This window comes from Carcharhinus amblyrhynchos, unplaced genomic scaffold (genome assembly GCF_965287045.1).
Source record: "Carcharhinus amblyrhynchos unplaced genomic scaffold, sCarAmb.v2.hapA scaffold_646, whole genome shotgun sequence".
Lineage (NCBI taxonomy): Eukaryota > Metazoa > Chordata > Chondrichthyes > Carcharhiniformes > Carcharhinidae > Carcharhinus > Carcharhinus amblyrhynchos.
This window is the reverse complement of record NW_027650386.1, coordinates 1,743-16,520: the sequence shown is the minus strand read 5'-3', so window position 1 is coordinate 16,520 and position 14,778 is coordinate 1,743. Positions and strand designations below refer to the sequence as shown.

The 14,778-nt window shown below is 48.6% G+C and overlaps 1 protein-coding gene across 1 annotated transcript in view; it reads left to right on the top strand.

Moving 5' to 3' along the window:
* Positions 1-13,099, top strand: part of LOC145339740 (DENN domain-containing protein 3-like) — an 87,482-nt gene extending 74,383 nt beyond the window's left edge. The window contains exons 20-24 of the mRNA XM_080184266.1: positions 4,262-4,431; positions 5,371-5,507; positions 7,921-8,039; positions 11,229-11,366; positions 12,754-13,099. Of these exons, the coding sequence (XP_080040392.1) occupies positions 4,262-4,431; positions 5,371-5,507; positions 7,921-8,039; positions 11,229-11,366; positions 12,754-12,945 (756 nt within the window). The 3' untranslated portion in view covers positions 12,946-13,099. The remainder of the gene's footprint in view (positions 1-4,261; positions 4,432-5,370; positions 5,508-7,920; positions 8,040-11,228; positions 11,367-12,753) is intronic.
* Positions 13,100-14,778: the final 1,679 nt, after the last annotated feature.

The following is a 14,778-nucleotide window of genomic DNA, read 5'->3' as shown; positions in this document are numbered from 1 at the left end:
AAAGCCCCTGCCATGTACCCTGTCCTATTAGTGAGCTGCAATGCCAGAGGGATGAAGCAGAGCTTTCACTGCAGCACTTCACAGTTACCTATCCACGGGATCACACCTAGTCTCCCGGGTCAAAGTGAACCTCAAGGCCCAACTGGCAAATACAATTGGTCAGCATCTCAATAGAATTAAAGAACCCAACACAGACGGAGAACACGCACTCAGCAAGACAGCACTCGCTCTTTCAGAGAATTATCCACACCACACACTCCTGTCCAATGTCCCCGTGTCAGTTTTATCCTTCAGGTATTTATCCAATTGCATTTTGAAACCAATATTGAATGTGTATCCACCCTGATTATCCAGGAGTTTTCCCTCATGTCTTCTCTCACTCTGTCGGCAGTGACTAACTCTGTTCCCGTTGCTCAGACTCTCCTGTCATTTTCTTTATTTATTCCCTCTCAGCCTTTGACTCTGAAACTTTCTCCGTTCAAAGAGAAACAACTCCAACTCCGCCAACAGCCGAGCCCCCAGAGACATTGTGGACGAGATAGCTGCTTTCAAACATCCGCCTCCCTCACTCATACCCCTTCCAGCTCCCTAGGACTGAAGAAACATAGAAACAAAGGAGAGGGAGGGAGGCCCTTCAAACCTGCTCTGATTTCAATAAGATCAGTCTGATCATCCAACTCAATAGCCTGATCCCACCTTCCCCCATATCCCTCAATCCCTTCAGCCCCAAGACCTATTTCTAATTCCTTCCTGAAAACATACGATGTTTTAGCCTCAACTACTTTCTGTCATACAAAATTCCACACATTCACCACCCTCTGGGTGAAAAAATTTCACCTCATCTCTGATGTAAACGGGCCACCCTGTATCCTCAGACTGTGACTCCTGGTTCTGGACTCTCCCACCAGGGAACATCCTTCTCGCACCAACCCTGCCTGGTCCTGTTAGAATGTTACAGATTTCTATGAAATTCCCCTTTATTCATCTGAACAAATATAATCCTAACCGGCTCAATCTCCCCTGGTACATCAGTCCTGCCATCCCAGGAAACAGCCTGCATTGCCTTGAGATCAAGAACACCCTTCCTCAGATAAGGAGACCAAAACTGCACACACTATTCCAGACGTGTCCTCACCAAGGCCCTGTCTAATTGCAGTAAGATATCCCTGCTCCTATACTCAAATCCTCTGGCTATGTCAGGGTCCTGGACTCAAACCCGCAGGTGTATTAAGAAGCCAGACCGACCCCAATATTTTTTCTATTTTAGCATAAATGTGAGGCTAGGATATTTCATTCCAGGAGTAATTCCACTGACAAATTCAGGATCTTTTATCAAAATAAACTTTACTTGTTACACAGTTTAAATAAACTTTCATTCTAAGTGAAGCAGCTGAGCCATTAACAATTAAACAATGAAAGGAAGCAACTCTAATTTCTAACTTATCACTGATTCAGTACCAAATAAGCAACATTCTCTTACAGACTTAAAGTTCCACTTTAAATACAGTTAGCAACCATAAATATACTTGCTATAAGGGGTACAATCTGTCTCCTGGCTCTCAGAGATTTTGCATTTCACAGCAGCTTGCAGGTCTCTGTCTTTAAACAAACCTGAACTAGAACTGAAAGCTGTTCATCTGCTACAACTTTAACTCCTTCTGTTGACTACATTATCACATGACTTTGTCAATCAACCTAATCAAAGTCCCAGGGGAAATCTCCATCAATAAACAAAAACCCATTAGCTCTCTCCTAACTCAACACTACATTGTTCAAATGAGTAATTATCCTGCTGTCTCAGCATCTGAGCTGCATTTCTACTCAACATACCGACTGCCTGTAAAAAAAAACTGAATCTTAAAAAATTCTTCTGAAACATGAAATATATCAATAGTGCAGTATCATCACAAGGCCAACATACCATTTGCCTTCTCTGCTGTACCTGTATTCTTACCTTCAATGACTGGTGCACGAGGACACCCAGATCCCTCTGCACATCCCCCGCTCTCAATTTTCACCCATTCGAATAATGAAGTGCCTTCCTATTTTTGCTACCAAAGTGGATAATCTCACATTTATCCTCGTTATGCTGCATCTGCCGTGCAAATGCCCACACACTTGTCCAAATCACACTGAAACATCTCTATATTCTCTTCACAGCTCACCCTTCCACCCAGCTTTGTTTCATCTGCAAATTTGGAGATATTACATTCAGTTCCCTCATCTAAATCATTAATATATATCTACTGAATAGCTGGGGATCTAGTACTGATCCATGTGGTACCCCTTAGTCACTGTCTATCATTTGGAAAAACACCCATTTATTCCTACTCCTTGTTTCCTCTCTGCCGTCAGGTTTTCTATCCATCTCAATATATTTCCCCCAGTCCCATGTGCTTTAATTTTACGCACTATTCTCTGATGTGAGATTTTGTTCAAAGCCTTCTGGAAAAACCACATCCACTGACTCCCCCTCATCAACTCTACTAGTTACATCCTCAAAAAGATTTTCAGATTTAAAGTTTTTAGTTTATTTATTAGTGGGCTTACATTAACACTGCAGTGAAGTTACTGTGAAAATCCCCTGGTTGTCGAGCATGATTTCCCTTTTGTAAATCCATGCTGCCTCTGTCCAATCCTGCCATTGTTTTCCAAATGCTCTTCTATTAAAATCTTTGATAATGGATTCTAGAATTTTCCCCACTACCGACACCAGGCTGACTGGTCTATCATTCCCTGTCTTCTATCTCCCTTTTTAACTGCATTACATTACATTAGAAATAGTGTCAGTATTAACTGAAGCAGGCCATTTGGCCCATCTCCTCTGTGCCAATGTGTATGGTCCATATGAACCTGCTCCCATCCTTCACCATCCCAAACATATCAATATATCCTTCTTTTCCTCTTTCTCTTGTGTGTTCATCCAACTTCCTCTGCAATACATCTGAGATATTGTTCATCTCAGGGGTACATACTCCCTGTGGGAGCAAATTCCCTTTCTCCCCACCCTTTGGTAAAGATGTTTCTCCTGAATTCTATTTTGGATTTATTTGCAACTATCTTATTTTATGGCCCTGGTTTTTGTGTCCCCAGAAGTAGAAATATCTTCTCTCTGTCTACCCTAACAATCTTTTCATAACGTAAATACTGTGATGATACTGAGCTATTGATATATTTTATGTTTTTGGGGACTGTTTTAAAATTCAGTTCTATCTACAGCAGTCAGTATGTCTGATGGGAATGTAGCTCAGATGCTGGGAAAGCAGGATGATTACTCATTGTAGCAATGCTGTGTTTATTCAGAATAGAGCTCATGAATTTTGTTTACAAATGGAGATTCCTCCTAGGTTTGGTTTTATTGAAAGAAATGGCAGCTGGGTTTTGTTTTGATATACAGAGTCAAGTGATAATTTGGCTCATGGGGGGAGCTAGGTATGTACCAGAGAGTGAAGCAGCTTTCTGTTTCAGTTGCTGGCTGAAGCTGTTTAAAGTCAGAAATCTGTAAGCTGCTCTCTCTGCAAAGTCTCTCTGTTAGCTCCAAAGTTTTCTGCACTAATTTATAACAAATATGCTTGGGGTTGCTAACTGTATTTAAAGTAGGTTTTAATTCTGCAGGAAAAGCATTACTTATTTGGAACTGAAATAGTGATATGTTAGAGATTAGAGTTGTTTGTTTCGTACTTAAAGATTGTTTGACAGTTAAGAATTAAACTGCTACATTTTATCAGAGTTATATTTAAACTGTGTTAGGAATAAAGCTTGTTTTGATAAAAAGATGCCAAATTTCTCAGCAGAATTACCCCTGGAATGGAATGATCTTTTCTCACATTTCTGCCAAAATACAATAATTGTTGAAGTCTAGTCTGGCTTCATTATCTACCTTGCGGTTCTGGTCCGGGATCTTAACGATAACTCCAATAGGTAGAAAAAAGAAATACTCAGGAAAAATGCCAGAAACCTTCGAAGGTATAAATTTACTGGGTAGGTACCCACATTTCACTTTGCATAGGGGCTGCCTGACCAGCTGTGTGCTCCCAGTGCCTCCTGCTGTCAGTTATAGAGTTTGTGAGGTTTATTGCCTTAGTCTCTTAGCCCCACACCCACCCAGGCAGTGATCCATTATAACCCTGGGCAGATGCCCAAAGCTGGTACGTGAGGGAAGAGTTACCGATACTCATGTGTCTTGGAGGGCCGAAGGGCCTGTTTCTGCCCTGGACTGTTCTTTGCTCTTTGTGATCTCTTTCTCTGTCTCCTGGTGTAGAACTGTATGATTGGGGTCGGGCGCGAGCAGGTGTGGCTTGGATCGGAGGATTCCTTCATTTATATCATCGATGCACTTAACATGACCTGCAACAAGAGGCTGGTGGGACATCGAAATCAGGTGTCGGACATGGTACAGGAGGAGATGGAGGGAAGCGGGGACAAAACCAGGTGATCCAAACATACCCCCAATACCTGACCCCCAGCTCTCCCCCACCCCGCGCCCCACTTTACCAAACCCTCCCACCACCACCCCCATCCATCACCCAGAATCCTCATTCACTAAAGTGAAATTGAAATGATCAGAATGTTAACCACTGGATTGTTGTAAAAGCCCATCAGGTTCATTAATGTCCTGTGGGGAAGGAAATCTGCCGTCCGTACCCGGTCTGGCCTACATGTGACTCCAGAGCCACAGCAATGTGGTTGATACTTAACTGCCCTCTGAAATTCACAGTAAGAAGTCCCACACCACCAGGTTAAAGTCCAACAGGTTTATTTGGAATCACGAGCTTTCGGAACATTGCTCCTTCATCAGGTGAGTCACCTGATCAGTCACCTGATCAAGGAGCAGCGTTCCGAAAGCTCGTGATTCCAAATAAACCTGTTGGACTTTAACCTGGTGTTGTGGGACTTCTTACTGTGCCCACCCGAGTCCAACACCGGCATCTCCACAACTCTGAAATTCAGTTGAAGGAAATTGGGGGAGTCTAAAACTAGAGGGAATAGGTTTAAGGTGAGAGGGGAGAGATACAGAAGGGTCCGGAGGGGTAGTTTTTTCACACAGAGGGTGGTGAGTGTCTAGAACGAGCTGTCGGGGTGATGGTAGAGGCGGGTACAATATTGTCTTTCGAAAAGCGTTCAGATAGTTACATGGATACGATGGGTATGGAGGGATATGGGCCAAATGTGGGCAATTGGGATCAGCTTAGGAGTTAAAAAAGGGGGCAGCATGGACAAGTTGGGCCGAAGGGCCTGTTTCCGTGCTGTAAACCTCGATGGGGAATAGTTGCTGACCCAGCCAGTGAGTCCCAGGTTCCTAAGATGAGAAGAATACAGTTTATGTGAACAATATTTGGATATTTTAACAGTTTTCTGTTTTCACCCCAGTCAGATCTATTCCTGTAGCCTGGATGGGTCCGTTCTTCTGTGGGACCCGGACCTGATGGAGATGAAGAACCAGTTCCAGTTACCCCAGTGTTGGAGACTGACATCCATGGCACTCCACAATGACCAGATCTGGTGCTGTGAGTATGACGAGAGGCTCAGTCTGCCGAGGTGGGGATTGTGTGAAGAGGGCAGGTCCGCAGAACGCCCAGTGTGAGTGCAGCTGCTTCCCCCCTGTCCAAAATATCTTATAGAATGTCAGGAACAAGAAGCTGCTGTTTTATGAACAGTTTTGTTTGACAGTGGCACCCCCCCAGTGATCTGGAAGGGTTTGCCTGTTCCTGGAACAGAGTTATACAGCTGGTCGCTGCCCTCTGGTGGGCGTTCTCCATGTTTACGCATTGAGAGTGACCCTGGGCAGGTCCGGTAACCATCATCACTGCAGTGAGCACCGGGCACTCCTGTCACAGGACCGGGATCAGAAACATACCTTCATGTTGCTCACACCAGGCTAATCCCTGCAACAGAGTGTCTCAGATTGATCATTCACTCTGGGTGGGCAGGAGCACTCACATGGCTTCAGTCAAAAGGTTCTGGATTGAAGTCCCATTCTAGAATCTTCCCTGCACAACTCATAGGGAGTGCTGCACTGTCAGAGGGTCAGTGCTGAGGGAGTGCCGCACTGTCAGAGGGTCAGTACTGAGGGAGTGCCGCACTGTCAGAGGGTCAGTGCTGAGGGAGTGCCGCACTGTCAGAGGGTCAGTGCTGAGAGAGTGCCGCACTGTCAGAGGGTCAGTGCTGAGGGAGTGCCGCACTGTCAGAGGGTCAGTGCTGAGGGAGTGCCGCACTGTCAGAGGGTCAGTGCTGAGGGAGTGCCACACTGTCAGAGGGTCAGTGCTGAGAGAGTGCCGCACTGTCAGAGGGTCAGTGCTGAGGGAGTGCCGCACTGTCAGAGGGTCAGTGCTGAGGGAGTACCGCACTGTCAGAGGGTCAGTGCTGAGAGAGTGCCGCACTGTCAGAGGGTCAGTGCTGAGGGAGTACCGCACTGTCAGAGGGTCAGTGCTGAGAGAGTGCCGCACTGTCAGAGGGTCAGTGCTGAGGGAGTGCCGCACTGTCAGAGGGTCAGTGCTGAGAGAGTGCCGCACTGTCAGAGGGTCAGTGCTGAGGGAGTGCCGCACTGTCAGAGGGTCAGTGCTGAGGGAGTGCCGCACTGTCAGAGGGTCAGTGCTGAGGGAGTGCCGCACTGTCAGAGGGTCAGTGCTGAGAGAGTGCCGCACTGTCAGAGGGTCAGTGCTGAGGGAGTGCCGCACTGTCAGAGGGTCAGTGCTGAGGGAGTGCCGCACTGTCAGAGGGTCAGTGCTGAGGGAGTGCCGCACTGTCAGAGGGTCAGTGCTGAGGGAGTGCCGCACTGTCAGAGGGTCAGTGCTGAGGGAGTGCCGCACTGTCAGAGGGTCAGTGCTGAGGGAGCGCCGCACTGTCAGAGGGTCAGTGCTGAGGGAGTGCCGCACTGTCAGAGGGTCAGTGCTGAGGGAGCGCCGCACTGTCAGAGGGTCAGTGCTGAGGGAGTGCCGCACTGTCAGAGGGTCAGTGCTGAGGGAGCGCCGCACTGTCAGAGGGTCAGTGCTGAGGGAGTGCTGCACTGTCAGAGGGTCAGTGCTGAGGGAGTGCCGCACTGTCAGAGGGTCAGTGCTGAGGGAGTGCCGCACTGTCAGAGGGTCAGTGCTGAGGGAGCGCCGCACTGTCAGAGGGTCAGTGCTGAGGGAGTGCTGCACTGTCAGAGGGTCAGTGCTGAGGGAGTGCCGCACTGTCAGAGGGTCAGTGCTGAGGGAGTGCCGCACTGTCAGAGGGTCAGTGCTGAGGGAGCGCCGCACTGTCAGAGGGTCAGTGCTGAGGGAGTGCCGCACTGTCAGAGGGTCAGTGCTGAGGGAGTGCCGCACTGTCAGAGGGTCAGTGCTGAGGGAGCGCCGCACTGTCAGAGGGTCAGTGCTGAGGGAGCGCCGCACTGTCAGAGGGTCAGTGCTGAGGGAGCGCCTCACTGTCAGAGGGTCGCCTCTCATTCTTCTAAACTCCAATGAGCAGAGGTCCAACTCTCCTCGTAAGAAAACACCTCCCTACCCAGAATCAAATAGTGAATCTTCTCTGGACTGCCTCTTGAGGTTTGGTCAATGCCGAGACCCCGTGTGCCTCTGGCTCCCTCCCGAGTGTGATGTCTGTATCATCCCGGGAGATGTACCTCCTGTCACAGCTAATGGGACAGTTTATATTAATATCTAATGGATGAAATGCATTCAATTTAATTCCATCTCTCTATCTTTTTCTTTTCTTCCAATATCTCCTCCTACCCTTCACTTTTCATTTCCTCACTCTCTCTTTCTCTCCATTCTTTTGCTTGTTTACTTTCCTCCTTTTTTAATGTTCCACTTCTATTCTCTTTTCTCTCACAATTCCTCTATTGTTCCCACTTTCTTTCTATCTCCTCCCTCTTTGCTTCTCTTTTTCTGTCTTCTTTCTTCCTCTGTCTCCCGTGCTTTTCCTCTTGCTGTCCATTCCCAGGTGTTATGTACAGCCTGTTGGTCCTGGCTCGGGATGGGACACAGATCCAGGAGATCACCTTCACACCCAGTCCCGACAGTGGATCCATCCTCATGACCTACTTTCTCATCATCCCTCAGGTATCTTCATGCCAAGTTCACAGATCGAGGTCAGGGGTTGAAGTTGTCTCATTTCGTCAGGGATTGGAGGGTTTAGGCTTGGTGTTGGGGGTGGTGGTGGTTAAGGGGTAAAGGTTGCCATTAGGAGTTGAAAGCTGGGATGTTGAGGTCAGGGGAATTAGGAGCTGAGGGTTCAGGGTTGGAGCTGAGGGTTCAGGGTCGGAGCTGAGGGTTCAGGGTTGGAGCTGAGGGTTCAGGATCGGAGCTGAGGGTTCAGGATCGGAGCTGAGGGTTCAGGGTCGGAGCTGAGGGTTCAGGGTCGGAGCTGAGGGTTCAGGATCGGAGCTGAGGGTCCAGGGTCGGAGCTGAGGGTTCAGGGTCGGAGCTGAGGGTTCAGGATCGGAGCTGAGGGTTCAGGGTCGGAGCTGAGGGTCCAGGATCGGAGCTGAGGGTTCAGGATCGGAGCTGAGGGTTCAGGGTCGGAGCTGAGGGTTCAGGATCGGAGCTGAGGGTTCAGGGTCGGAGCTGAGGGTCCAGGGTCGGAGCTGAGGGTCCAGGGTCGGAGCTGAGGGTTCAGGGTCGGAGCTGAGGGTTCAGGGTCGGAGCTGAGGGTTCAGGGTCGAAGCTGAGGGTTCAGGGTCGGAGCTGAGGGTTCAGGGTCGGAGCTGAGGGTCCAGGGTCGGAGCTGAGGGTCCAGGGTCGGAGCTGAGGGTTCAGGGTCGGAGCTGAGGGTTCAGGGTCGGAGCTGAGGGTTCAGGATCGGAGCTGAGGGTCCAGGGTCGGAGCTGAGGGTTCAGGGTCGGAGCTGAGGGTTCAGGATCGGAGCTGAGGGTTCAGGGTCGGAGCTGAGGGTTCAGGGTCGGAGCTGAGGGTTCAGGGTTGACGGTTGCAGAGGTTAGGTATTGCGATGTGAAGGATTGAGGTCAGGGATTAAGGGTTGGTGGTTGGTCAGTTGAGGTTGAAATGGGTTAAGGTCAGGGGTTGAGGAGTTGAGGTCAGGTGGGTTGGGGTCAAAGGTTGAAGCCAGGGGTTGAGTTGGATTGTCATCCTCCCCTTCCCCGGAATCATTTGACCGTGTTGGGAAATCACTGTTTCTGTTTTTATACATTAGTCCCGAGGTTACCATCAATCTCTGATGTGAAACTTGTGTCTGCTGTTCCAGAGACAGACACACAATATTTATCCAATGCCTCTCCTATTTCCAGTTTCCCCACAAGGCTTCCTCCTGTCCCTGTTTGTAAGCGGCGAATGTTTGCATTTTCTGTCTTTGTTACTAGAATTATTAAAGCTCTGAATCAGTTTGTCGATTTTGTGTCATTGAGGTTCACAGCATGGAAACAGGCCCTTCGGCCCAACTTGTCCATGTTGCCCTTCCTTTTTTAAACCCCTAAGCTAAACCCAATTAACCCATATCCCTCTATCCATATCCCTCTATCCATCTCGCCCATGTAACTGTCTAAATGCTCATTAAAAGGCAAAATTTTACCCACCTCTCTGGCAACTTGTTCCAGACACTCACCACCCTCTGTGTGAAAAAATTGCCCCCCTGGACACTTTTGGATCTCTCCCCTCTCACCTTAAACCTCTGCCCTCTAGTTTTAGACTCCCCTACCTTTGGGAAAAGATATTGACTATCTATCTTGTCTGTGCCCCTCATTATGTTATAGACTTCGATAAGATCACCCCTCAACCTCCTACGCTCCAGAGAAAAAAGTCCCAGTCTATCCAGCCTCTCCTTATAACTCAAACCATCAAGTCCCAGGAGCATCCTAATAAATCATTTCTACACTCTAGTTTAATAATATTCTTTCTATAATAGGGTGACCAGAATTGCACACAGTATTCCAAGTGTGGCCTTACCAATGTCTTGTACAACTTCAACAAAATGTCCCAACTCCTGTATTCAATGTTCTGACCAATGAAACCAAGCATGCCGAATGCCTTCTTCACCACCCTGTCCACCTGTGACTCCACTTTCAAGGAGCTATGAACCTGTACCCCGAGATCTCTTTGTTCTGTAACTCTCCCCAACGCCCTACCATTAACTGAGTAAGTCCTGCCCTGGTTCAATCGACCAAAATGGTAGATTTCAGGCTGGTTTATTCTCATTTACATTTTAGCTGTTTGTTGGTTGCCCTCTGCTGGTTACTAAATATTTCCAATCCTCAGACTGGCTGCTAAAGCCTTTTTATTTAATCTAATAATATCCGTAACTGCCGGAGTGAGCCACAGTTGGGACTTTCTCACTGAGGTTTTGTTTCTCAGTGGAATGTATTTTTGTTGAATATTTTGAAGAATTCTTTATTTGTTTCTCACCGCTCATTTACTGCCAAACCTTTCAGTCTATTTACCCCAACGAACCTGCGCTGGTTCTCCCCTCATACCCCTGGAATTGGCTTTGTGATGGGAAAGTGTCATCTTCATACTCAACATGGAATTTAATGGTGTTTTGATCGCTATTTCCCAGAGGATATTTTACTGTGACATTACAAATTAACCCATTGCACAATCCAAGATCGAAGATAGCTTTACCCCGAGATGGCTCCATAACACTTCACTCCAAGGAGCTGTCACAAAACTTTCTACAAACTCACTTTCCAGACCACTTTTACCAATTTGATTGTCCCAGAGTTTGGAAGGTTAACACCCCCCACAGTGATTACAATACCTTTCGAACAAGAAGCAAGAGATGCATTGTTTGGATGAGACATTGAATCAAGGTCCTGTCTGCGCTCTCAGGTTCTTGCACAGACCCTTTCCCCGCTCCCCGCTCCCCGCTCCCCGCTCCCCATTCCCCATTCCCCATTCCCTGCTCCCCATTCCCCTCTCCCCACTCCCCTCTCCCCGCTCCCCATTCTCCATTCTCCATTCCCCGTTCCCCATTCCCCGCTCCCCATTCCCCACTCCCCATTCCCCGCTCCCCATTCCCCACTCCCCATTCCCCACTCCCCATTCCCCTCTCCCCGTTCCCCATTCTCCATTCCCCACTCCCCATTCCCCGCTCCCCGTTCCCCATTCTCCATTCCCCACTCCCCATTCCCCGCTCCCCGTTCCCCATTCCCCATTCCCTTTCCCCGCTCTCCATTCCCCACCACTCCTCACCCTCCACTCGCTCCCCCTCCTCACCCACTCCCCCACCCCCGCTCCCCCCCACAGTCTGCCCATTGGGGGATAGCCAGTGTTTAAAGCCAGCCTGATTTGTTGTTGTAGAGAGAGGAACTCTGGGTGGTCTGCAGTCGGCAAGCGAATCTCTACATCTGGAAAACTGACAACCTCAACGATCCAATCAAAATCATTCCACTGCCCGACTGCACTGAGAATGTCTGTATGATCCACGTCAAAAACCAGGTGGGTGAATAACATCGACCACAATGTGATATCTGAGCCCTAATCACAAACTCAAAATACTAACCCAGAATAACAGAGTAACTCAGTGTAGGGACAGGCCATTCGACCCAACATGCCTGCCTTAATCACAATCCCAGCCAGGACCTATTCAGAGAACCCCATATATTTGCCTTACTAATCCCCTAACAGTATTGGCTTGGCCAATCCACCGAACCCACACAGCTTTGGACAGTGTATGAATCTGTCTCCACCACACTCTCAGACAGTGCATTCAGTTTTCAGCTGCTTCTTAATGACCCTCCTCCGACCGTATGTCAGAAGTGGGGATGTCCACTAACATTCAATGGCATGACCATCCCTGAATCCCCCACCGTCACCGTCCTGGGGGTTACCACTGACCAGAAACTGAACTGGACCCAGCCAGATAAACACTGTGTCTACCACAGCGGTAAAAAGTCTGACAACACCAGGTTTTAGTCCAACCTATTTATTTGATAATATACTCACAAGCTTTCAGGGTTAGTCCCTTCGTCAGGTGAATGGAGAGTTCTGGCCTCAGACAGAGCATATAAAGCACAGACAGTTTAGAGATTACTGATTTTACTGTGTTTACGCCAGTCCAACGCCGGCATACCCACATCATGACTACCACAGCAGGTCAGAGACTGGGAATCCTGCGGAGAGTAACTCACCTCCTGACTCCCCAGAGCCTGTCCACAGGTCCGGAGTGTGATGGAATACTCCCCACTCCCCTGGATGGGTGCAGCTCCAATAATATTTGAGAAGCGTGATGCCATGTAGAAGCAGCTGTTCAATCAACACCCCACCCAGCACCTTTAACATTCACTCACTCTATCACCGCTGCACTGGGACAGCTGTGTGTACCGTCTATAAGGTTCACTGCAGCCATCACCAAAGCTCCTTCCAAACCCGTGACCGCTGGAAGGAGGTGTGTGGGGATTGGAGACCCCACACCAGGGAGCAAACGGCCGACCCCTGCTCCGGGCTTGTTTGTATTAACAGCTCATCCAGTCGTTCCCTCCCGTCAGGATGGGGTGCAGTTTGGTGTGGAACCTGCAGGTGGCGGATTTCCCATATTCTCACTGCCCTTTCTCAGTGGGGGGGGTGGGAGCGCCTTCATTCTGTGCAATGTCGCTCATTGGCTAACTCATCCCCGTAAATACCTGCTGCACTATTTTATTGGAATTAAATCTCTGACCTGGTTCACGTGCACGCTCCACGCACCAGCTGGTGAGGTTATAAATGGTTTGTCAGTGGTTGCTGTGTATGTTGTGTGTGTGTTTCTGTTTACAGTTAAAGAGCAGTGCTGCCTCTCTGCTGAACTGCAATCCAAACTAACCCTGCCCTCTGTCTGTCCCACCCCCAGGTCTGGATCGGAGGGGGAGTGACAACTGACAAGACCAGGGGGCGGATTTACATTGTTAACTCGGAGAGGTATTCGCTGGAGAAGGAGCTGGAGGCTCCGTGTGGTGCTATTGGAGCTCTGTGCTCAGCTGAGGACCGGTACGTGTTGACTGGAACACAGGACAGCAAGGCTGTGATCTGGAAGGTGGACTGAGTGGACAGAGCCACCGCAGCGCTGCCTGGCTGCCTTGGACGATTAGTTTTTGTCGCCCTGCTTTGGGTCAGTGTGTGAGGGGCTTCAGTAATCCGGCCTTTGCCCCTCTGCTTTTGGTCAGGGGTGGAGGGTGATTGGTGGAACAACCTTCCAGCACCACGCCACCCACCCCCACCCACCCACTCCCCCATATCCACATCCCCAGGAGATCCTCAACGCTGCGATTTCCCACCCCCCCCCGCCCCCAGAAAACTTGGACCAAGCATCATGGGATTGAAGCAGTGTTTTGTTCACTGACCCCTGACCCTGGCGAGGTAAGTGGCCATCGATTTCCAGTTGCCAGAATGAAGCATCAGGATGGTCATTGCAAGAAGGGGGAGGCACTGAGAATAAAAACAGCCGCCTAACATTCCTCTGTATTTAATCTTATTTAAACAATGAATTAACTGCACAGCAAAACCTGTGTCCTGTGTTGATGGTTCGAGAGATCGACAGTGCCAGAATTACCTGGCCCCACCTATCAGTGCCATGATAAACTTTCTCCTCTGTGTTCACCTGACTGCACACACGGAGTCTGAGTGAGGGCCTGAGGGATACAGAGTGTGCGAAATCCTCCAGTTCCAGCCCATCACCAGAAAGGCCTCAATCTCAAACTCCTCCTTCCAGACACTCAATGTTATAAAGGGTGAGAGACCCCACGTGGTGAGGAGCGACAGCTGAGAGAGAGGAGGCAAAGTGGAGAAGTATTCCCAATAGAAACACGTCACAGACATGTGTAAAGGTCAGGGAGGCAACACTTTAGATCATCAAGTCTTTCTCTTCAATGAGGGGTTAACAGCAAGAGGATAAAAGAGAGGCCGTGGGATTCACTTCAGGGGGAGTGGTTAAGGGAGAAAATAATCATCCAACATGTGACTGGATGGGTGATATTGAAGGGGAAAGGGTTGGAGAGTATTTTGGAAAGGGTAAATAAATTCAACAGGAGGTGATGGCCTCATGTGTCATCACTATTCTATTAATCCAGAAACTCAGCTAATATACGTGATGGTGGAATTTGAATTCAATTTCACAAAAATCTGGAAGAAAGAATCTACTGATGACCATGAAACCATTGTCGATTGTCGGGAAAACCCATCTGATTCACTAATGCCCTTTAGGGAAGGAAATCTGCTGTCCTTACCCGGTCTGGCCTACATGTCACACAGTTCTCCTCAACTGCCCTCCAAGGGCAACTAGGGATGGGTAATAAACACTGGCTAGCCAGTGACACCATTATCTCATGAATGAAGAAAAACATGTGATTCAAATAAGTTGCTTGGTGTGGAGGGTGAGGAATAACTGAGATGGGATGGGCCAAATGGCCTCTGTCTGTTCTGTAAAATATTTAAATTTCAGGAGGAAAGTGGTTAACCTACAGATTAAAAAATGGTCGACAGGAACAGCACACGTTCATAGCAAGAGAACAGTTCATTTTCTGCATTGTCCCTGTATTCAGTTAACCACCTCAGTCACTCTGCAAAACTCCCTCACACTAAAATATTTCAATAACCAGCTTGATTCAAGCTAAATGTTTTTTCTGCTGCTCTCAGTTTCCTGTGTCTGTCATTGCTAGAACATAGAACACAAACAGGCCCTTCGGCCCACGAGTTGCGCCGATCACATCAACACCTACCAATCCATAGACCTATCTATAACCCCCAATCCCATAAAACCCCATATACTCATCCAGAAGTCTTTTAAAAGACCCCAGCGAGTTCGCCTCCACCACCACTGACAGCAGCCAATTCCACTCACTCACCACCCTCTGAGTGAAAAACTTACCCCTAACATCAC